We start from the raw sequence: 24,359 nt of genomic DNA on the forward strand, positions 1-24,359 counted from the left end.
GCCGCGGCTCGCGAGCCACATGCGGCTCTTTACCCAGTCTAATGCGGCTCTTCTGTGTGCCGGGCGCCTGCTCCCCTCCCTCCTCTCGGTCGGCCGCTCCCCTGCCTCCTCTCGGTTGGCAGCCCCAAAAGTCCGCGCGGACCTTTTAATCCGGCTTGCGGATGTGGCTGTCAGGATGTGTGTAGGCGGGGCAGCGTGCCGAACGTGAGGGGAGGGGAGCTAGGCTCCTCTCACAGTCCGCCCTGAAGACCCGAACGGCGCGGGAAGACAGCGAGAGGAACGCAAAAGGTAAGTGAATTGACACGGGGGACTTGGCTTACTAGAAGGGGGGGGGGGGAATAGTACTGTGGGGGATGAAATACTATATGAGGGATGAATTACTTTATGAGGGATGAAATACTATATGGGGGGATGAAATACTATATGGGGGATGAATTACTATATCAGGGATGAATTACTATATGAGGGATGAAATACTATATGGGGGGATGAAATACTATATGGGGGGATGAAATACTATATGGGGGGATGAATTACTATATGAGGGATGAAATACTATATGGGGGGATGAAATACTATATGAGGGATGAAATACTATATGGGGGATGAATTACTATATGAGGGATGAATTACTGTATGAGGGATGAAATACTATATGGGGGGATGAAATACTATATGAGGGATGAAATACTATATGAGGGGATGAAATACTATATGGGGGGATGAAATACTATATGGGGGATGAAATACTATATGAGGGATGAAATACTATATGAGGGATGAAATACTATATGAGGGATGAATTACTATATGAGGGATGAAATACTATATGGGGGGATGAAATACTATATGGGGGGATGAAATACTATATGGGGGGATGAAATACTATATGAGGGATGAATTACTATATGAGGGATGAAATACTATATGGGGGGATGAAATACTATATGGGGGGATGAAATACTATATGAGGGATGAATTACTATATGGGGGATGAAATACTATATGAGGGATGAAATACTATATGGGGGATGAAATACTATATGGGGGATGAAATACTATACGGGGGATGAAATACTATACGGGGGATGAAATACTATACGAGGGATGAAATACTATACGGGGGATGAATTGCTATGGGGGATGAATTACTATATGGGGGATGAATTACTATGGGGGATGAATTACTATATGGAGGATGAATTACTATATGGGGGATGAATTACTATATGGGGGATGAATTACTATGGGGGATGAATTACACTATGGGGGATGAATTACACTATGGGGGATGAATTACTATATGGGGGATGAATTACTATGGGGGATGAATTACTATATGGGAGATGTATTTTCAGTTTTAAAAATGTGGCTCTCAAAATAAATTTCAATCATGGTTTTGGCGAGATTTGGCTCAGTTGAAAAAAAAGGTTGCCCACCACTGACCTAGGCGATCGAAAGCGGAAGTTGTCGTCCCCGTCCCCCCAATTGTCTCCTGGGACACATGACAAGTCACAGCCGGGCTCCCATACTGGAGATGCTGGTGCAGGGAACACTGGATGACTGGTGAAACAAACTGCGGGGAGGATATCGTGGGATCGAGAGACAGATGAGTGGCTGTTTTTTAAAAGTCAGTAGTTTTTGTAGCTGCTGACTTTTATTTTTTTTTACATTGTGATTGAAACTCCACTTTAAAGGCTAAGTTCACCTTTGCATTACAAAGGTTACATGTTCCACCCATTTTTAAGGTGGAACATGTAACATGTTCTTGCAGCCTTATACTTATTCTGGCCATTAAAATGAATTAACGCTGAAGCGCTAAATGCTCCTAGCGTTTAGGCGCATTGAGCCACGTCAAGCTGCTGCTCCTGGTCGCACTGGCCCTGGGTTTTTTTTCCTACTGGTAAAGGCTACTGCCACTGAAAGTCTGTATGCATGGACACATAGGATAACATGGAGGGCCGTTTGGAAGCATAAAAAAGAAAAATCCAAACGCCTGATGCCCCTAAAAGTGGCTGCAAAAATGCCATGTGTGCATGAGGCCTTAATAAAAAATTGAAGAAAAGATAAAACAATCCTGTTTTTCTCTGTACTGTATGCTTTTCCTAACACATGCATTACTGAATTACAAAAGAGAGTTGTGCTGCTTAGGTTAAATGTGAGGGAATTATGAATAAACAAAGTCAAATCTTGCACCTATCCCAGTATTGAACACATACTCAATTTTAAACCTTTGTAAGTAAAGGTCTAGTCTTAGAGGAGACATTGCAAGAAACCAATGTTTACTTCTCTATCACTTTTGTTTCATTTTCACATTGTTTCTGGGTTATGACTTTTCCTACTTCTAAGCCAAGCTGCGTCAAATGCTGTCCATCTGGATATTAAAGCAGTCTCATTGGACAGTGGAATGGCAGTTGACACGTCATAGCTATGATGTCAGAGAATGTCAGGTCCAAATATCATAATTCAAATAAAGTAGAAAAAGGCACATTAAAGGGTTGACTTTAGTAAATAATTTTACTGGAAGCATAAACAATACTCTCATCTAATGATTGGCATATTTCATACAAGGAGCTGCATGTAATTTGAAGTCAGGCTTTCAGCACAGTTCTGGAGAGAGAGTTAATTAGCCAACTAGAGGATACTGCAAGAGGACTTAGTTTCACTTTAGCAGTTGAAGGAAAGAAAAGCTACAGCATGGAAAGGAAAATTTTAATAACATGACTTATTTAAAATTTGATAGTTTTGTGAGAGATTCATATTGCTATAATTGATCTGTTTTTGCATGGTGGTGGTTTTTACAATGTTTCCAGAATCCTACATATGGGTTGTTCTTTGTCATTTTGCATGTAGATGATTTTAAAGGCAGTTTGACAATATCTGACTGGTCAGAAAAGGACAACGCACACACGGACAAAAAACAGGCAGACTTTTTTTTCAGCACTGACTACACTGCTGGCTCTTCAACATCCGTGTTCTCCAAGAAGGAAACATCATTTGGAAGTACTGAAAACCTTACCATGACAACTGTATCAAAAATAACTACCTTCTCCAGTGACATCCATGTTCCAGAGGACAACTCAGCATTTGGTGCAAGCACTAAAGGACATGTTGAAAAAGCAAGTGGCATGTTCTCAGGTGGCCTTGAGGGTATTTCCTCTCTTGCTTTGGGGCACAGTAAAGAAAGTCATGATCTGTCTTCTAGCGTTGCTTCAGAAGTGAAGACTATAGATGATTTTGGTGAATTTCAAAGTGAGAAGCCCAAAATTAGTAAATTTGACTTTCTTTTGGCCAATGCTCAAGGAAAAATGAAATCAAGTGAAGAAATGATTAAGACCGAACTTGAAACATTGGATCTTTGTGCTCAAGGTAAGCCTGCCTCTGTATTTGGGATCTTGGAGCACCCTACTGGAGGTAATCGCATATCTCACATGACACAATATTTGAAGTGTGGTTTGGCCATGTACAAACTTTTTCCTATGTTTACATTTCAGCAACGGAATGCTTTTCACATATACATACAGACATCCATCTGTTTGCTGGTCTGGATGACATTTCTACCTCTTGTAGGGGATTGCTACACCAGGGTCACAGCTAAAAAGATGTAACAGGATGTCACAGCTTACATAGTCCACTTTCATTTGGTCACATTGTCAATTATATTTAAAAATATTAAGGCCCCATGCACACTAGCCTTTTTTTTAAGTTCCTAGAAGCTGTTATTCGCTTTTTTTTCTGCTCCTAGAAGCTACATAGTGATGTCCTTTGCGTCCATGCACGCTATTTTAGGCTATTAGCATTTTTGAGCTTCAGCTTTTAACCTCCTCCCGTCTGGCCGTTGTATATAAACGGCCGGAAAGTGGCACTGCAGGGTCGGGTGGCCGTTTATAAACGGCCTCCCCGCACCCTGCTTGTGCGCGCAGCACTGCGATCCGATGCCCGCTGTGTCCTCCGGACACAGTGAAACACCGATCGTCGGATGGGACCTTTGTACGAGATTCCGATCATGTGATCACTGATTGGCCAATCAGTGATCACATGAAGAGTAGTAAGCAAGATGTCACTTCTGACATCATTCCTTACTACGTGTGAAATCTGTGAATGATCACAGAGGTCACATGGTACAAGGCTATTCACAACAGCCTTGTACCATGTGACAAGCTGTGACCAATCACAGCTCACTCAGTAGTTCTCAATGGCTGCAAGAATACAGACAGAGAGAAGGAGAAATGATTGCTTTTACATCCTTTATGGGTGTAAAAGCAATCGGTGTAAAAAAAAAAAAAATCTTCATCACCCCCCACAAGTAGTACAGTGTCACCATGGTGACATTGTACTGCTAGGGTGACAGTATGTAAAAAGTTTGGTTATAAATTTTTTTTTTTTTTTTTTTTGTTCTTACTAAAAAGATAACGGAATAAATTTTGGCCAAGATTTATGATGAAATATTATTTATTTGCAAAATTTTATAAGAAAAACACTTTTTTTCAAAATTTTGGGACGTTTTCATTTATATAGCAAAAAAAAAAAAAATCCGAGCGGTGAATAAATACCACCAAAATAAAGCTTTTTCTGTCTAAAAAAAAAAATTGTAAAAAATTCATATGGGTACAGCGTTGCATGACCGTGCAATTGTCATTCAAAGTGTGATAGCGCTGAAAGCTGAAAATTGCCCTGGTCAGGAAGGGGGTAAAAGCGTCTGGACAGGAAGTGGTTAAATTGTTTTTCCAGTAGAAAACAAATGCTAATAAATCGCTCCGATCAGCTTTTTTTTCCCTCCTACGTGTACTGTAAAAATACTAATAAAATGCTAATGCTACTAAAAAACAGTAGTTACCAGTGTTTTTGAGCTTTAAAAAAAAAAAAAAAAAAAACTAGTGTGCACGGAGCCTTAGCATGAATTTACAGCAGTAGAGGCAAGGCCAGATAGATTTTCAGTTCTGTACACTGGAGCACACTGAAGATAAACGTCACCACACAATTCGCCATCTGGACCATGTGTCATTTAAGTCAAACCACCTTTATATCCAATGAATTGATCTAAAACTCATGCCCACAGAAGGTGAGCGTAGAAGATAGTTCTAGTAAGGCAATGCCAAAAATGATATTACACAGGATTCGCCCTGTAGGAACATTTTAAATTCAGTTTATTGTACATACAGTTTGATCAGATATTTTGTAAAAACTCAACATTTCACGATTGACATAAAATAAGCAGGATGTAAAAATGGCGTGTGTTCCACAGGATCCCATAAGAGAAGCCTTAGCCTTGGGGATAAAGAAATTACTAGAACTCCACCTGCTGCAGAGCCAGCTTTCAGAGACAGGTCTCACACTGTTACCGAGAAGTCTACCTTACCTGTGATTAGAGACAAGTACAAAGATCTCACAGGAGAAGTAGAGGTAAGGTTGTATGTTGACTGATACTGTAAAATTGTATGGATCTTTGGAATTAATACTGCTCTTCACCAGTACTAGTCTGGCAGGCTGTTATATAGGTCTAGAGCAGGGGTAGGCAATCTAGGTGGGTAAGGGTAGGTGGAGATCTACCTAAACAACATGGGAGACCTCAAAGATCACCGGGCACAGTGTTGCTTCCTGACACCTGTTTTAAACCTCTAATTGCTGTACTACCATGTAGCAAGCATTGCACGGCAATCACGGGTTTAAATCCGATGGTGAGGAGGCTCACCATCTGTCGAATACAGGGCTCGTTCACACGTAAAGTTGAGGTGGGGGTGGGAAAACCCTACAGTTGAGTTGCGGTTTTTCTGCCCCAGATCTCTACCCCTTTAGTTGCTGAGGTAGCAGCCAAAGGTGTACACATGCTGCAGCACGAATTAAACCCCCCTGTTGCTTTTGGTGGGTGCTATCGCCTGCCAATCACGACCTACTCAAGTAAATGGGGCCACTCTGCAAGCGCTTTTCAACTGGATCCAAGGGGTTAAAGCAGGTAGTGAGAAAGCAACACAATGCTGCCTGTTTTAACACCTTGTTTGCTGTACTGCACAAGGTTGCAGGGCACTTGTAGAGCGGCCACATTCACTTGAATGGGTCATGCTTGGCAGGTGTAACACCCACCAACCATGACAGGGTGTATAACCCCTGCTGCAGCTACGACATGTGTACAACCCTGGCCACAGCAGCTAAAGGGGGCATCCACTTATGTGGCACTTGCTAACTACTACAGCTACAGCTTTACATGTAGTCTCTCTGCACTGCACTTTGATGCTCTAAAATGGCGGGTAAGATGGCAAAATGTGCTTTTTGATAGAGTGGAGATGGATTAGAACACCTGTCAGGTTCTAACTGCTGTCTGTGCCCCCATTAGTGAGATTCACCCTTTTATTTGTCTGCTTTACCCTGATCAACAAGAGGGAATCTAGCTCTCGTGACAATTAGTAATTCTTTTACTTTGGCCAAATTTCCTCTCAGTTCCTGTTTTGGTTGTGAGGAAAATGTGAAGGATAATCTCACCAATGGGACACAAATGGCAAAAACATTACTGAGGTCAAAATCCTTCTGTACTCTGTTAAAACTTTAAAGCTTGCTTCTAGCATAGAGGGTAACCTAGGTTGACGTGCATTCTCATGTTTTATAGTTGCATGCATTCATCTAGTTTTGTACAAGAGCCTTATTGGGAATGATAATTATAATAATGATTATTGTTCCAAATAGTTACAAATGTTAATTTATATGACAAGGTGATGTAATACAGTAGTAAACGTCAGGTGGAAATCCTAATACATGTATATTTGGCATTTGACTTTTAATCCTCCATTCTAACGCTGATGACTACCTAATACTTCTGTTACTTTACTTTTAGGAGAGTGAAAGGTATGCATATGAATGGCAGCGTTGTTTGGAAAGTGCGTTGCAGGTAAGGAGAACAGAGTTTATTATGTCTTTTCTATATCTGGGCTGATGCAAAAAAAAAAAAAAGTCTGTAAAAGCACAATATGTTTGAATCTACTAGAAACATTGGATGATGTGTTTTTCATTGCAGTTATTTTTAAAGCCCAAGTGGACATTCATTTTTAATCAGCTAATTACATTTCAGGTGCTTCAAAACAAAATGTGTGCCTATTTCTACAGCTTGTTTATTTTCTAAAGCAGTTACAGCTTGAGTAGATGGGCCTTTCAACTGCTAGCAGCTGCAGAATGTGACTCTTGTTCTCTGTAGGGAAGCAGTGGTCTCTCTTCAAAGATCTGCCATGCTCCTAGACTTCTAATTCTACAGTCAGTAAAGCTCATGCTCTCTGCAGATTCACGCGCTCTGGATCTGATTCAGCAGGGGAGGGGGGGGGGTGTCAGACCTCTATAAAGAGACCACTAAGGAAAGCAAGGATCCCATTCTGTAGGATGCTGGCAGGAGACAGACTTTTTTACTCGGGCTGTGGATGCTTTTTAATGAAAAGAAATAGTAAGATTTTGCACACCTTTTTGTTATGATACACTTGTATTAGTTAGCAACTTAAAATGATCAGTTTAATTACACTTTAAAGAACTCCAGGCAAAAATGCTATTTTCCCATGCAGTGGGGCTGTGCCCGCACTGCATGATTTAAATGCTCATTTTATCTAGGGGTCCAGTAAGCAGAGATATACTTACCTAGTCCGCTGATCCTCCAAGCGCAAGACCGGTCCCTGCCACTCCTGCCCAATCCCCCCCATGCACTAGCGGTCCTGTGAATAGGCTGTTCCTGATGTCCTCATGCCCATAGACTGCCTCCGGACGTGAGGACGGCAGCAACAGTCCACCGCTGTACATGCGGGAGCGTGGTTTTTTGGAGGATCAGAGGATGGGGTAAGTATAGCTTTACTCTGAGCCCCTGAACAAAACGAGCAGTTAACCCTTGCAGTGCAGGCATAGTCCCACGGTATGGGAAAATAAACATTTTACCTGGAGTTCTGTTTTAAAATTGCCCTGTCACTAAAAAAAAGGCATGCTCCCTGTAAAGAAATGTATTGTTTGCCTTGACTGCTGCTGGTACTAGATATCTCTGCTTTGTGTCTGAAGATTCTTCAGAAACTGACACTTCCAGAGGCGTCAGTTATGTTAGGTGGTTCTTCCCACTAATTCCTACATCATGACTGTGTTTAGTAACTTGAAGTTGGTGGGAGGAATCACAAGGCATGGCAATGTAAAAGTTTATGCAACTGTGCGCAAAAGTGTAAGGTGGTCCAGCAAAGGCTCCTGAGGGCCATGGTCCACGAAAATCCTTCTTCCATACTCCAGGACACTCATACTAAGTTCTTAAAGGTCTGGGACCCTTGGCTATTCAACAACACCGTACTTTGCGACCACACACTGGCCCTGATAAAACTCCATAAAGTTTATTACAAAATTAAAAGTCCAGAGAGCGCAAATGTTAACGCGTTTCATGCTGATGGGTGCTTAATCATAATATGTTATATACTGTACATTCACTCAGTCCAGTCTCTCGAGGAGCTTACAATCTAAGATCCCTACATCAAATGCATACATACACATACTGGGGCCAATTTAGCCAGGATCCAATTGACTTAACATCTTGTCCAGAGTACCTTTCGCCTACACCACTCACTCCTGTGATGAGGGGGAAAGGAGCTAATTGCTGACCTGTCCTGGCAATAAGGCAGAATATAGATTGCGTATTTTTCAGCTAGGCTTATGGGGAGCCCAAATGGTCTACAGAGATGACACATTAAACAATATTTTACCAAACTGCACAGTGTGTATCACCCTACTGGATCCTTGTCTGCAGGGGCTATTTTTCCTTAAAAAAAAAAAAAAAAAAAAAAAAGGTGAGCTAGCATGTGTTATTTTAAGAATAAAGGCAAGTGAGAACTGAAAACATCCGTTTTGGCAAATAACGGTCACTATGGTAATCATCATTATACTATATCTTCCAGTAAATGAGCTGCTCACAGTCTCACTAACAGTGCGAGCTGCTATAATTGTTCTCCAGCTGTGACATGCGGCAAACATGTGACAGTTTGATTTATTAGGAAACCTACCAGTTTATTTAAACACATTGTGTTCTTTCAGGTCATCAAAAAGGCAAATGATGCTCTCAATGGAATTAGCAGTTCAGCAGTCTGTACAGAAGTTATTCGATCAGCACATGGAATGGAATATTTATTAGGTATGGATTCATTAACTTAAAATATTCTTACCATTATCAGTGTGGCTATGATTTGTTTTATGGGATTTTATGGCCTGTCCAATTTCCATACTTTCTCCAGATTAAATAACATATTCTGGAATTAAAGTAAAATTAAACCCTTTTAGACAACTTCAGTGGCTGATTTAATTAGTTATGGACTACCCAGCCTCTATATCTTTCAATCCTTATGTTGTTCCTATGTTCCTTATGTTCCTATTTAAGTTAGTGGCTCAATTCTCTTGCAGCATCCTTTGGAACCACCCTTGCGTGCAGGGACTAGAGTTGTCTCCCTACACTGTGTGCATCATTAGAAGTACACAGCCCCATAGCCCCTTCCCCCTTTTTCTTAATTATGAAATATAGTAGTAAAAAAAAAAAAGTGCATGACTTCAAGTTGTGACTCTCCTCCCTTCAATTCACTCTGTCCAGTTATTCAAGAGAGAACACCTCTGAAAGGAAACTTCTGTTGTGCTGTCTCTTTAGATAACGCATAAAGGAGAATTTATCAAAACTGGAGCAGCTGTGCATGGCAACCAATCTGCTTCCAGCTTTCATTTTCATACATATCTTCTCCAGATTCCGGCTGCTCCAGTTTTGATAAATTCCCCTCATAGTGCTCTATGAATCCATGTATACCCTATATTGAATGTTATTAAATGGTAGTATATTGAGAGGACATAGAACCCCAAATAAGTTACATAGTTAGTCTGGCTGAGAAAATACAAAAGTCAATCTATTTCAACCATAAAAAAAAAAAAAAAGTTATAATCCTATACCCACAGTTGATCGAGAGAGGCAAACCCCCCCCCCAGCAAAGCATGATCCAATTTTCTTCTGCATGGTGAAAAAGTTTCTTCCTGATCCCCTGAAAGGCAATCGGATATTCCCTGGATCAACTTTACCTATAAATGTTAAAAGGGACACAAGGGGGCGCAAGCCGAAGTGCAGTATTAAAAACACGTTTATTAAGATTCGACAAATAACTACTCACAAATGGAGTAAATATATAGGAATTAATCGAGTCCCAGAAGGATATATGCAGGAGCCGGTGTGTGTTCACTGGAGCTCAGGCACAGAGGATCTGATGTGAACGTGGACCATTGGCCAAGGACGCCGCAACCACCGTGGAACGCACGGAAGACCTGACCAGGGGCAATGTCTAATGGGCGCGTGAGGATAAGTCAAGTGACGCGTTTCAAAGCTTCCGCTTTTTCTTCAGACCTGATAGGATGGCACATTTGTCGCTAATAAACATGTCACATTCTTGATTGCTTCAGACATGGTCCATAGATATCCACGGTAAACTCCTCTCAAACTTTCCTTCTTGTCTCGTTTGTCTCTCAGCCGCGCTTGAATCTCCACAACGTAGCAGCTCCTATTGGTTGTCTCTCCACTAGGGGAGCTCAGCAGGGGAGATCCCTGCATCCACATTACTTGTGTGGATAGGGTAATCTGTGAGTGGTTTTTTTTTTTTTTCATTCAAGAGGCTGGACAGTTTTTTGTTTTTGTTTTTTGTAATGCACCCCCTAACCCTGTAAAAAGCTCCTATGGCCACACTGCTTATATGGGTCACAGGTGTACACCGATGCACTTCTGTGACCCCGAATCATCCATCAGCGAACTAATGTTCTCTGTCAGCTGATGTCATAGAGCCGCTTCAGACTCTGGAGGGATTCATCCAGATTCCTGACCAGCAGTTGGCCCAGCCTCTTAGTGCCTTAGCCAGCCATTCCTGCCCCCTCTTCTGCCCGGCGTTCCAGCGATCACTGGAGGGGCAGAGCACAGAGCCATGACTGACAGTCACCGCTCTCTGCTCAGAGTGGACCAAGAACAGAGCAATCAGCGGTCATGTGATCACTCAGTTCTCGAGCCTAGAACAAGCGGCAGAGAGCTGCAGCAGGTAGGTAAGTGTGTATGTTTGTATTGCTATACTCCCACACTTCTGCTTTAAAGGCAATTTTACCAATCTATCTCAAAGCATTTATTAGCTCCAGGGATGTGGATTATGCCTTTCCATTAACTGACTTGAGTGCCCTTGCTTACTGTCTATAGAAAAAAAAAAGCGTCTTGTCCACATCTAGTTAATATAGTGGTTTTTTTTTTTTTTTTTTCTTGTGCAGGTGTCATCGAGGTGTACAGAGTGACCAAGCGAGTAGAATTGGGTATAAAGTCCACTGCAGTGTGCAGTGAGAAACTGCAGCACTTACTGAAGGAGATTGACAAACTTTGGAATAACTTAATAGGATTCATGTCACTAGCCTCTCTAATGGTAATAGTTTCTTTTAAATATTACTCTACTCTAGTTAAATATTTTTAGGGAAAAAATGTAATGTGAAATTCCATGACCAAACTATGCGAAAGTTTAAAGCATAACTAAAGGCAAAACTTTTTTTAGTTTTGGATGGAGTGGAGAGGGATGGGAACACTTGTCAGGTTTTATTGCTGCCTGTGCCCCCATTAGGGAGATGCACCCCATCTATCTGTCCTGTTTATCATTATCATGAAAATAAAAGAAAATTCCAAATTTTGGGCTGTCCCCAGAAAAGTATTAGAGAGAAAATCTTCCAATAGGGGTCACTAGTTCTGGTGACCTGGGGGTCCCCAAGAAGAATTCCCTTAACTTGCATGGATTTCCTCCGCTTCCTGTTTTTGGCTATGGAACAAGAAGTGAACAAAATTCTCCGCAATGGGACACACATGTTGAAAAAAACATTTAACAGGGACTATAACCCTCCATTACTATATCCAAAATGGGAAAAAAAAGTTTTACCTATAGTTTTACTTTAATGAATCTGAAGGATTAATATGAAAAGCTAGTAATATATTTTTTCCCATTCTGAGTCATTGCAGTTTAAAATTATGACTAAATGCAAAACCTTTTTGTTTAGTTTTGGATAGAGGGGAGATTGGATAGAGGGGAGATAGATTAGAACACCTTTCAGTTTTTTATTGCTGTCCATGTCCCCCTTAGGGAGATTCACCCTCTTTATTTGTCCTGTTTACCATTATTGAAACTGAAAGTAAAAGAAAATCTCAAATTTTGGGTTGTCCCAAGAAATGTAATACAGGGGAACTCTTCCAATAAGGACACTAGTTCTGGTGACCTGGGGGTCCCCAAGAGATTCCCTTAATTTACAGGGATTTCCCTGTAAATGGCCTGTTTGGCTATTGGACAGGAAGTGAAGGTAAATCTCCCTAATGGGAAAAAGGTGGCAAAAATAAACCTTACAGGGATAATAATCCACCCTTACTCCAAAATGGGGAAAAAAAGGTTTTCCTGTAGTTCTACTTTATTCTGCAGTGGTATATTTATCTTACTGCAAAGTTAACACCTTTTTATTTCACTTCCACAACCTAAATGGAAAGCCTGACTTGCTTCCTAGATCAGGATGGTGAGCAGCTCACGATATAATGATAGCAACCTGTCCACTGCTCTTCTCTACTGGCACTCTACTAACAAAATCCACACAGCTTTATATTGTGATATACTAAGGGGATGGGACATTATCACCTGTAGGCCAATATAGATACAACCCTCACAGTCCGCTTCTCCAGGGAAAATTGGCCAATGCATCCAAAAAACACAGAAAAGTTAAAATAAATACAAATTTAGCATTGAGGACATGAGTACTCCATATGAGTCTGAAATTTAGTACTGTACTGACACACAACCACCCCTTCAGCCTTTTTATATAATTAAATTTTAATACTCAGCATTTTAAATGCCCTACTCAAACTAGTGCCCCATATTGCACAAAATCTTTGCTGTGCATGTTTTTTTTTTTGCAGCCTGATGAAAGCGCACTGGATTTTGCCTCCTGTATGCTTCGACCAGGAATCAAAAATGCTCATGAACTGGCATGCGGTGTCTGCTTGCTAAATGTTGACTCTCGAAGTAAGGTAAGCTAAAATTGTCTGTGCTTATTACATGGATTAAGAAAATTATTTATCTTTTAAAAGGAATTACAAAGTCTTTAGCAAAAAGTAATTGAATGCATAGATACATTAACTGTTGTAGCCTGTGATACTGTGTGATTGACATAAATTTACTGCAGCTACACTAAATTGAAAACAAATACTGTCACCTTGTACAGTATCTTACAGAGTAAATATAGTCATTAAGGGCCAACTACCATAAAAAAAATTTTCTTCAACATATGCATATATTGATTAGTATGCTAACTCATTCTAAAAGTAGAACTCCAATCAGAACATTTTTACTTAATTATGAGTAGAACGGGGAGGAGTTAGAATATCTATTATAAAGTTTCTACTGCTGTCTTCTCCCTATTGGCAAGCCTTCCCTTTAAATCCTAATATAACAGGAACAACAGGGAGTAAGTTGTAATCTCCCCAAACAAAGTAGAGCTTTGTCCCTATTGGAATCCCAATATCCCACTTCACACATAACTCTATGAAAAATTCGACTAATGGGAAAGTTTTATTTTAAATTTGCTTTTAAATTTTATAATTTTGTGATTTGAAGATTTATTTTTGTTTTTATTTTTTTTTATGTTTATGCATCCTTTACAAATAAACAATGAACAAGGATTCCCAGAACACTGAGTTACCTAAGGCCCCTTTCACAGGAGCGATCTGATCAGGTCTGCCTGTCAGTTTTTATGGTGGACCTGATTGGAAGCTCTATACATTCCTATGAACAGGTGTATGTAAACGGACATGTGTCCATATACACATGTCTCTACCTTCGGGTCTGAACTGATCCACTAAAAAAAGGAAGGATAAATGCCCTGTTCTGTTTAGGCGTATTTGACTGGAGGATAGTTGGGTGTAAATGAACAGCAGAGTCCGTTTACTTCCAGCTGTCCATAGAGCAGAGTGGGCTGCAGAAACTGAGCGGACATGGATGTGTCATCCGCCCGCTCTGCTGTGATCAGCGGGGGATCTGTAAGTGGGCCCATGAAAAAGTGGCCTAAAGAGTGGGCATGTTGAAATCTGACTACTATAAGGCTTGAGCTATTTGATTGAAGCTTTAGATTGAATGGTACAGATTCAGTGAAATGAGTCAATGTTCTTCCTCATTTGCTTGCATGTGTACATTTTAACTTCAGTAGTTGGGCTCCTTTTTCATTTTTTTTTTTTTTTTAACCTCGTTTACAGAGCTCAACGTTCCACCTACTGGCTGGATATAGGAATTAGAGTTTTCATATTGCATATTTCATAATAAATTTGCCAAAAAACGTTTCATTTAGCCATTACCATAATACTGTAAATTGTTGCTCGTGTCCTCATGGATTTCCATCATCTTCTTGGTGCTTTCTGGGACAGGAAGAACAGGAAAAGACTGAGGGAGAAATAAAAACCTGAAAGAGGTCCACTCCCCCCTCCACCCCATCTTCTATAAAAGAAAAAAAAAAGCTGTGGTTGACAAGTGGGTTTATGTATACCAGCGGTCACTAAATGGCGGTTCGCGAATGACCCCAGCAGTGCTGCTGCCCGGACCGCCAGCCCGCAATGACAGATCCGCTGGCGAGCATAGCGGCCGTCACGGCAACATGACATCACGTGTGCGCCCTACCCCTTTCAGCTCAGTCTCTCCGGCTCCCACTCCCTAGCTGTACACAAGCATCCAGCAAGGATGCCAGCACAGCTCCTGTTTGCCCTCAAGGTAGGGTGTAGTCTTACAGGGGCACTCTGATGGGCACATTGAATGTTAAGGGGCATGCTGATGGGCACAACATAGAATGTACCCATCAGCGTGGCCCTTAACATAACGTGCCCATCAGTGCCCCTTAATATAAATGTGCCCATCAGTGTGCCCCTTAACATAAAATGTGCCCATCAGTGTGCCCCTTAACATAAAATGTGCCCATCAGTGTGCCCCTTAACATAAAATGTGCCCATCAGAGTGCCCCTTAACATAAAATGTGCCCAGCAGAGTGCCCCTTAACATAAATGTGCCCATGAGAGTGCCCCTTAATATAAATGTGCCCATGAGAGTGCCCCTTAATATAAATGTGCCCATGAGAGTGCCCCTTAATATAAATGTGCCCATGAGAGTGCCCCTTAACATAAAATGTGCCCATCAGAGTGCCCCTTAACATAAATGTGCCCACCAGAGTGCCCCTTAACATAAAATGTGCCCAGTAGAGTGCCCCTTAACATAAAATGTGCCCATCAGAGTGCCCCTTAACATAAAATGTGCCCATCAGAGTGCCCCTCAATATAAATGTGCCATCAGTGTGCCCCTCAATATAAATGTGCCATCAGTGTGTCCCTTAACATAAATGTGAACATCAGTGTGCCCCTCAATATAAATGTGCCATCAGTGTGCCCCTCAATATAAATGTGCCATCAGTGTGCCCCTCAATATAAATGTGCCATCAGTGTGCCCCTCAATATAAATGTGCCATCAGTGTTCCCCTTTACATAAATGTGCCCATCAGTGTGCCCCTTTACATAAATGTGCCCATCAGAGTTACCCTTTACATAAATGTGCCCATCAGTGTGCCCCTTTACATAAATGTGCCCATCACTGTGCCCCTTAACATGTGCCCATCAGAGTGCCCCTTTACATAAATGTGCCATCAGTGTGCCCCTCAATATAAATGTGCCATCAGTGTGCCCCTCAATATAAATGTGCCATCAGTGTGCCCCTCAATATAAATGTGCCATCAGTGTGCCCCTCAATATAAATGTGCCATCAGTGTGCCCCTCAATATAAATGTGCCATCAGTGTGCCCCTCAATATAAATGTGCCCATGAGAGTGCCCCTTAATATAAATGTGCCCATGAGAGTGCCCCTTAACATAAAATGTGCCCATCAGAGTGCCCCTTAAGATAAATGTGCCCACCAGAGTGCCCCTTAACATAAAATGTGCCCAGTAGAGTGCCCCTTAACATAAAATGTGCCCATCAGAGTGCCCCTTAACAAAATGTGCCCATCAGTGTGCCCCTCAATATAAATGTGCCATCAGTGTGCCCCTCAATATAAATGTGCCATCAGTGTGCCCCTCAATATAAATGTGCCCATCAGAGTGCCCCTTAACATAAATGTGCCCATCAGTGTGCCCCTTAACATAAATGTGCCCATCAGTGTGCCCCGTAACATAAATGTGCCTATCAGCGTGTCCCTTATTTTATGTTAAGGAGCACTCTGATGGGCACATTTTATGTTAAGGGGCACACTGATGGGCACATTTTATGTTAAGGGGGCACATACTGTGGAAAGAGGCACTCTTATGGGCACATGTGATGGAAAGGGGCACTCTGATGGGCACATGTGATGGAAAGGGGTACTCTGATGGGCACATGTGATGGAAAGGGGCACTCTGATGGGCACATGTGATGGAAAGGGGTACTTTGAGTGTAAGGGGGCACTCTGACAGGAATACCTGATGTAAGGTGGCAATGTGATGGGAATACATGATGTAAAGTTGCACTCTGATTGCGACACCTAATGTATGGGGGCACACTGATAGGCACACCCTATTCAGACCAGAAGAAACGTTTAGTGACCGGACCTCCTTGAATTTTAATTCTATACCCCTGGTGTATACGGTGGGTGGAAGATATTTTCCAGTTATGCTAGAGACGTACACTAGAGAAAGTTAACAGGTAAACTTCCTTTAGCCTGAATAGGTGGCCTACATAAATAACAGCCATCTTATCTCAATTTTCGCTGCTTGTGAACTTCTTCATGAATATTTCTGTTCAGGTTGTAGCCTGTAGCTTTTTTCCATAAAGTAACTTGATTGCTGGGGTTGCTAGTTTTTAACTGCTAACTCTGTTGTTCAGCAAATAGCCATATTTGTTGGTAATTACCTAAAAATGTGTGGGGATGGTGCAAAGTCTACTATGCATAGCTCTAAGCTGTACTGATTCAGTTGTTTTGAGACCGTGGTAATTTCCAAATGAGTGATACAGATATTTCATAGTTCTGTTTATTTTACCAATAGAGTCATTCCTGAGTGCAGATTTCAGCTGTTAGGCATTTACACGGCTGATAGCATCTGTGTGTTTATTAACCAGCCTAGTTAATACTTTTTAAATGGAATTTCTAGTCTATTCAAATATTTTTATGCATATGTGAAATAGAAGTTCGCTTATCAATTTGCTGGCTTTAAAAACCCTATTTCTTTGTATAATTTGTAAAATATATGTACATGGGGGCAGCCATATTTTCTCCTTACACACTTCCTGCATTGCAGTGCTAAGCAATGGTTGTGCTCTTTGTCACAGGGCAAGCCCAGGAGTTTGCCAATTCATTGAAAACAATGCACTTTCTATGCAACGGATATCTTAGTTTAGTAAAGCAACCTGTAAAAAAAATAAAATCCGCAAACTGCTCTAATATGTCCTAGGTTAAGGTTTTACATTCCTTAAATGTCTTTCCTCACATTGCTCAGATCTATGTCATCTTCTCTGTAAAATTCCCTGGTATGGAGTAGCATGCAGTTACAAACAAACACACTCTTCAGGTCCCAGACTTGTCAAATAGAGGAGGGGAGCATGCCATTCAGTGTTTGTTGCCAACAAGTACTGGTGCCATTGTAAGGGTAGTCATAGGAATCTCATGGTGGGAGGGTGGTAATAAAGGTAAATTGGGATTTTTGTTTCTACTAAAGCAGCTCTTTCAATTCTGTTATGTACATTGTAGGCAAAAATATGCATTTCCCTAAAAGTTAGACCTGCAGAACTCCAGCAGTCTATTTATGAGCCACCCCTGGTCATTGCAGCCCTGCCGTTTGCTTCAAAGCTTAAAGTCAATAAAACAGACCTATTCTTTCCTTCTCATAAGCACTGGGCTACACCTGTAGAGCAGACACAGAAAAGAAAGTTCACAATGTAGAGAGACACATGCATGCTTGTTAAAAGAACTGGCGGTTTCCTTTTACAATACATAAACATATACTGTACACGTGTATCCTGGAAATAGCAAGGGGTGCATTCAGCACTGAGGCTCAGTGAGACCAAGTCAAATACAGAGCACCCTCTAGTGTTTAAACTACAGATCTCGCAATAGAATACTAGAATATTAAAAGGCAAGTATTATTATTATTATACAGAATTATATAGTGCCAACAGTTTGCACAGCGCTTATCAACACGAGGGCAGACAGTAAAGATACAATTCAATGCAGAAGGAATCAGAGGGCCCTGCTCCTTACAGCTTACAATCTAAAAGGGAGGGTCGAGTGATACAAAAGTTATTTAAAAATATGAAAGCTGCTTTAGGCTAGGTTCACATATTTGCGGGTGGTGCCGCTGCGGATCCGCACAAAAATTTGTGCAGCCGTACCACCCGCACAGAGGAATGCGGACCCGTGCGCGGGTGCCATTAATTCTAATGGCACGCCGCCCGCACTGAAAATCGCAATCGTAATGGGAACCTCCATTCCCTTGTGGGCTACGTTTTCCGAAGAAGTGCAGGGACTTCTTCCTTGCATGTCCCGGGCCACGGGAGTCAATTCAAATGAATATGCTTTTGTGTCCGCGGAAAACGTGGCCCGCATAGCCGCAGATATGTGAACCAAGGGTCAAGGAAAACAACAATTACTTAAAATATGTGCTCCTTGAACATGCTCCATATTTTCTCTTTAAATTCATGTCAAAGATATTCTTTCTATACAGGTATGCTGTTAACATTTTTGAGTTTTGTTTTCCCAGGCTTTTAACTCGGACACTGATCATTTTAAACTTTCCTATGGAGGTCACCAATATCATGCAAGCTGTGCAAACTTCTGGATTAACTGCGTGGAGCCCAAACCTCCTGGCCTTATACTGCCAGATCTGCTGTAATTTATTCTGACTTTTTTACACAAGGGAAGTACTACTGCAGGCTGCTGCCTTTAATCTGTCATCATCCAACTGAAAAACACTGCTTAATGAAAGCAGTTTTTCTGAGTCTTTCATGGAATGTTCTTGTTCTTTGCACTGCCATTTCTATGATGCACATTGATTCTTTTTATTGCAGACTTGATCTAATGTTATAAACCTTTTAATTTAATTTATATGAAATCATAAAACTGTATTTGATTGTTGCACATTAGTGATTCTAAGATTTCTGTTAGGTCAGTTACTGTGCTTGTGACTAGAGGGGTTAAATGAGACACATGTAATCATTACTTACATCCATGTCACTATGTTCACCATCCTACTCCAGTTTTCTCTGCTAATTATGTGGTTGAAGATTTCCTCTTTCAACTTAATAGGGGAATCATCCAGTGCAGTAGATAGATGGTAAGTAGAGTAGACTGTAGATGAAAGAGTTTGTTCTGGGCATCTTCATATTTTGGTTTTAGCAGTGGGGTGATGATTAGAGATTATACACTTTTTGGATTGTAGCATGCACTTCATTTTTCCTGGTGAAGGTGCTGAACACACAATTGTGTGTTTTATAAATGTGCTTGTGTTTATGCAAAAAGAGAATAAGGAAGTGTTTTGAAAAGCAGAAAATGGGGGAAGGTGCTTTTATTAAAATGCAGATACAAGCTTCAGATGTAGAAGATATGGTAAATAATTAGTGAATACAACACCACAGAGAACACACAACACCATAGAGAGATTGACATTTCATAGTTCTATTTCACTGCAATCAGTTCATCTCACAAAGGCTCATGTGTATGAACCCTTTGGGTCGTTATAAATGTCCTAATCCTGTCCATGATACAACCGCCCAGTACAATGTGCAAGCAGAAATAATTTTTTTAGGGGGTGATAATGAGGGCTGTTTTAAAATCTGTGCTACAAGGCTCATCCCTACCATTGGGAGGGAGAAAGAAAGTAATTTGCACATCACAAATTCTGTTTCATATGAGATTCGTATGGAAACAGCAGCAGATCCCACACTGCAGAGTATGGGCAGACACCAACCCATTCTTCTTGGGTGAAGAACCTAGGTGAATTGTGTGTACATCCCTTTTTATTTAAGATCATGGTAATGTTCATATGTGACCCATCTAACCCCCTGTAATTAAAATGCTTGGTAAGTGAGCTTTATTAATGTAGGGCATATGTGAAGAATGTAGATATGTAGTGTTTATGTAAAAATAGATTTTTATGTTCTGTTTGGGTTTTCTTATTTAGTTTTTAGCTATATTTTACAGCAGTGTTCAGTGACATTAATCAAGGTATTTTGTTGACTGTATTTATTGTATGTTTTAGAAAAAAAAAACATCCAGGTTAAAGTTCTTTGCAAACATGTATTTTGTTCCAATATTAAATCTGTCTGTAGTTGTTACGTTTGTTTCAGTGATCCCTTTGACAAAGGCACTGCTGGAAAATTCTTAAAGCAGACATATGTTTGCCCATAAAGAGGTTTGCTTTAATGCTGGCTTCCCCAGAAGAAAGTTCATTCGCTCCCTCACCGTTCTGCTCAGCTGTGAACAGCAAAGAGATGACCTGGTACCCCATATGACATCACAGGGACAATGATCAAGCACTCTCACATGGGAAGAGCCAGTGGGTTTGTGTAAACTTAGAGCTGGTTCACATCTGGGCTGTCCATTTTACTCGAAATTGCAGTGCATTTCCATTGAACTCTATAGAACGTGTGTATTCATGAACGTGCATCAAAACACCCAGGTGTCAACAGGGACCTTAAACTTGGAATTTCGAGATGGTTTCTTCTATAGCTCAACAGATAAGCAAAAGAATTAAGACAAGGCGAGTTTGTGTTTGTTGGAGAGAGGAGAGGATTACCCCTTATAAACATCCTGGTGATAAAACTGTGTGGCATTGATTTTTTTTTTTTTCAGCCGGAAAACCACTAATTAAGCATGATCTAAGGCTTGACATCTCATTACCTGATGCAACCCCATCCTTTATATTTTACAAAAAAATGGGTATTATACTGTGTTTGCACTAAAATTACTTTTGTTTTTTTTCCTGAAAATATGCATTTGATAAACAGTTGCCCGAATATCTAGTGACATAAAAAAAACTGCAACTGCCATCATTGTATTCTACAGGGCCTTTGCTTTTCGGAACATATATACAGTAATTGTTTGGGAGTCTATACTTTGTTCACATACACCCTGAACGGACCATTTGTTTATACATGTTTATCCCTAGCTGGCAGTTGCTGCATGTAGGCAACCCATTCATGCTATGAGGATGCCACAGCTGCAGGGACCAAGTTGCTCATCTCATGACTGGCATGCATGTGAGAATGGCCCTGGACACACACAGTTTGTGTTTGGGGTGGCTCACCTGCAGGCTGTTGCCCTAGGATGAGCATCTCTGTCTGTGCAGCCGCTGCATTCTCAGAAACATGAATAAGCTGCCTTTATGCAACACCTGCTAGCTAGGGACGCATAAGCAAATGCCCAGTTCACATTATACAGTCCTCCGTACCCATGTGAACAAAGGGCTTAGAGTAATATATAGCCAGAATTGCATTTTTTTACATGTGTGAAAATGGGGGAAAAAAATGCCCCTACTCAAAAATGGTGAATGGGCAAAGCACAAGTTCACCTAAATGTCTACAAACAATGATCTGTGGTTAAAACTACTCCACAACATAAACCTATTAAAGTTTTAGAAAAAAAAATAGTATGTTTACTTGCTTCATGCCCCAAACTGTCAGGACTGCAGAAATGTGAAGCTTTTTGCTGCTCATCAGCATTGCAGAGATGGGTTTGGTCTGAACCACAAAAAAAGTTGTAGCCATGGTAGTCTCTGATAATGGAAATCTCAAATACACTTTAGCAAAATTCATTTGGTTCCTGATTAGCTGGCTGAAATTCTCTCAGTGGGTGGCCATGACAGTCTTGCTCTGTTCAACAAAAGTTGATCAATTGAGCAAATTATATTTTAGGGAGCCTACTGCAAAATGTTTGGCTGAACAGCAGCTACGAGCAATCGGATGCAGCTGCTGTTTGGGTATTCTGCCAGCGATTCCAGCAGAGGAAAATTGTTTCTTGGGTTGCTGTGAAGCTAAACCAGTACTCCTCTTCCAGGGTACACACATGGCACCAGCCTGCTCCATAGAAACCGGCGTTAATGTTGTTTACTTGTTCAGTAAGGGGGATGGCTGTAGATGGTGACACTGGAAGGTATGAAGCTGAACCAGAATAATTGGTTGGTTTTGCAATGTGGTAGTGATCAGTGATTAACAAGATTGGTTGAGAAGTACAAATTCCTTGGTAAAACTGTTCATAAATTTAATCCAACTTTGTATTTAGCTGTTAGCCTTGAGTTTGCTTTTTTTAAATTTTTTTAATTGTATAGATGTACAAAAGAGCAGTATTTTCAATGCACTACATACATATCAAGTCTAATAACATAGCACATTGGCACTAAACAAATAATGGTAGTAAAAGTTGAGAAACGGTCTGTTTTGCAGACTCACCTGCAAGATTAATTGGCCTTTTTCTATTACTGCATAGGGTATAAAGAGGAGTGTGTGGATTACTGTTAAGAGGGAAGAGGTAGAAAAGTGTTGGACGTGGGCTCCAAAAAAAAAAAAAAAAACACACGCATCTGGTTTCAAGACACAATAGCAAGGAAGAACAAAAAAAATTAACATGGAGAAGAAAGTAAGGCAAAAAAAGGTACAGTGAAAAACAGAAGGACAGGGTAGGGAAAAAAGTAGAATAGATGGGAGTGTAAGGTGTAGGGGTTTAGACCATAGCCAACACTGAGCTAGATGGTGTGGGGTGCAATCCCTGTTGGTGTTCAAGCATTAAGGTTCATTCTGTGGAAGATCTATCACTCAAGAAGGACTGATCAGATGTTAAGAAGGTAGTCTTGAGTTTATTTTTAAACTGGACTCCAGGCAGATGTCAAAAACACACCAGTGTGTGCAGATATGCATTGAGTAAGTCTAATTGGCTAAATGTCTAAATACCTAAATATGTTTCGATTTCAGTGTTTTGTACGCCCTTTAAAGCTGCTCTTAGGTTGAAAGAGGTAGGACTTGGGGCAAGTCGAGTCCTACATTGACATGCTGACAATGAACATACTGATGGTTGGAGAGAGATGACCTCATCGGTCTATTGGCGCTCATTTAGAGCTGATTCACACATGTGCAGTGTGGATTGAAGCTCAGGTTATGTGCTGTATGGATTGAAGCTCAGGTTTTGCGCAGTATGGATTGAAGCTCAGGTTATGTGTGGTGCAGATTGAAGCTCAGGTTTCACAGCTAATTGATACAGTAGCTGTTCTCAGGTTTACATCAGGTTCAGCACAGGATTAGCTCAGGATCTTATCCTGTTCACACATATGCGGTTTAGAAACAGTTCCCATACAAGTCAAAAGTCTGTAATCCGCACCTGAACCGCACCACTCTGCTCAGAAATTGTACATAACTCTTTGAAACAGCACTGAATCCGCACCACCAGTTCACCAGACATATGTGAACAGTCACCATAGGAACCAATGTTATGTCACATGCAATTCGGATTGGATGCGGTTCAAACTGCATCCAATCTGCATATGTGAATGGGCACTCACTGTTTATTTGCAGGCTAGGGGAATGGAGGTGACCCAGCTGTGTTGTTTAACCACAAAAGGTTAGTTAGTACACCAGGCTGACTGTGCTCTCATGCTATATTTAAAGAAATAAAATCCTTTGATAAGTATGATGGCTCCAAAATATATTTATATATATTCAGATGGTGTCCTAGAGTTCAACTGTCAAGTGCATTTCCATCTTTGAAGTTAAAGAATATGTAACCCCAACATTTCATATTCCTGTATGTATTAAAGTCTTAACATGGCTGAGCTCACCCCTGGTTGCAGTGCAGGACTGATGGTTTTGTACTATAATGTATGTGATGAGGTCACAGCTGCCACCACCAGTTGGAATGCTTTGCAGGGTAGATTTATGTTGCTGGACCTCAGAGCTGAAAGTTTCTTCAAACTGAGAGGTTATCACAATCACACTGGGTTGTATAGGCAAACTTCCCATCAGGAAGCACCACCCCAAAATATGAGTGTGACATGAACTTTATTCCAGTTATTAATTGGGTAAAGCAGCCAATGCATTTTGGAGGGCCCAACTTTGCCCCTTCATCAGGACTAGAGAGGATATGAAATCAACAATATAGGACTTAAGAAGTGACTGATAAATGGGGATTGGTGTGTTCTCAATGCAACATGGTGATCTTCAGCCGTTGGGTGGAACAACTTCACAGCTTCTGCTCTTCAGTCCTCTAGCTGGTGAAGGACCGGTGGCGTAAAAAAGAGGAGCCGCTGGAAGTAAAAAATGGATAAATGTGTTTTTTACTGCTTCCCCAGGAAAAATC

At 41.0% G+C, this 24,359-nt stretch overlaps 1 protein-coding gene across 1 annotated transcript in view; it reads left to right on the forward strand.

The window, feature by feature from the left end:
* Positions 1-20,837, forward strand: part of SYNRG (synergin gamma) — a 124,146-nt gene extending 103,309 nt beyond the window's left edge. Inside the window, exons 13-19 of the mRNA XM_089673598.1 lie at positions 2,854-3,369; positions 5,246-5,403; positions 6,827-6,880; positions 9,031-9,127; positions 11,269-11,417; positions 12,938-13,048; positions 18,778-20,837. Coding sequence (XP_089529724.1) covers positions 2,854-3,369; positions 5,246-5,403; positions 6,827-6,880; positions 9,031-9,127; positions 11,269-11,417; positions 12,938-13,048; positions 18,778-18,909 — 1,217 coding nt within the window. The 3' untranslated portion in view covers positions 18,910-20,837. The remainder of the gene's footprint in view (positions 1-2,853; positions 3,370-5,245; positions 5,404-6,826; positions 6,881-9,030; positions 9,128-11,268; positions 11,418-12,937; positions 13,049-18,777) is intronic.
* Positions 20,838-24,359: the final 3,522 nt, after the last annotated feature.

The sequence above is a fragment of the Staurois parvus genome, unplaced genomic scaffold, assembly GCF_062004578.1.
Source record: "Staurois parvus isolate SC_StPar_1 unplaced genomic scaffold, SC_StPar_1.0 ptg000142l, whole genome shotgun sequence".
NCBI lineage: Eukaryota > Metazoa > Chordata > Amphibia > Anura > Ranidae > Staurois > Staurois parvus.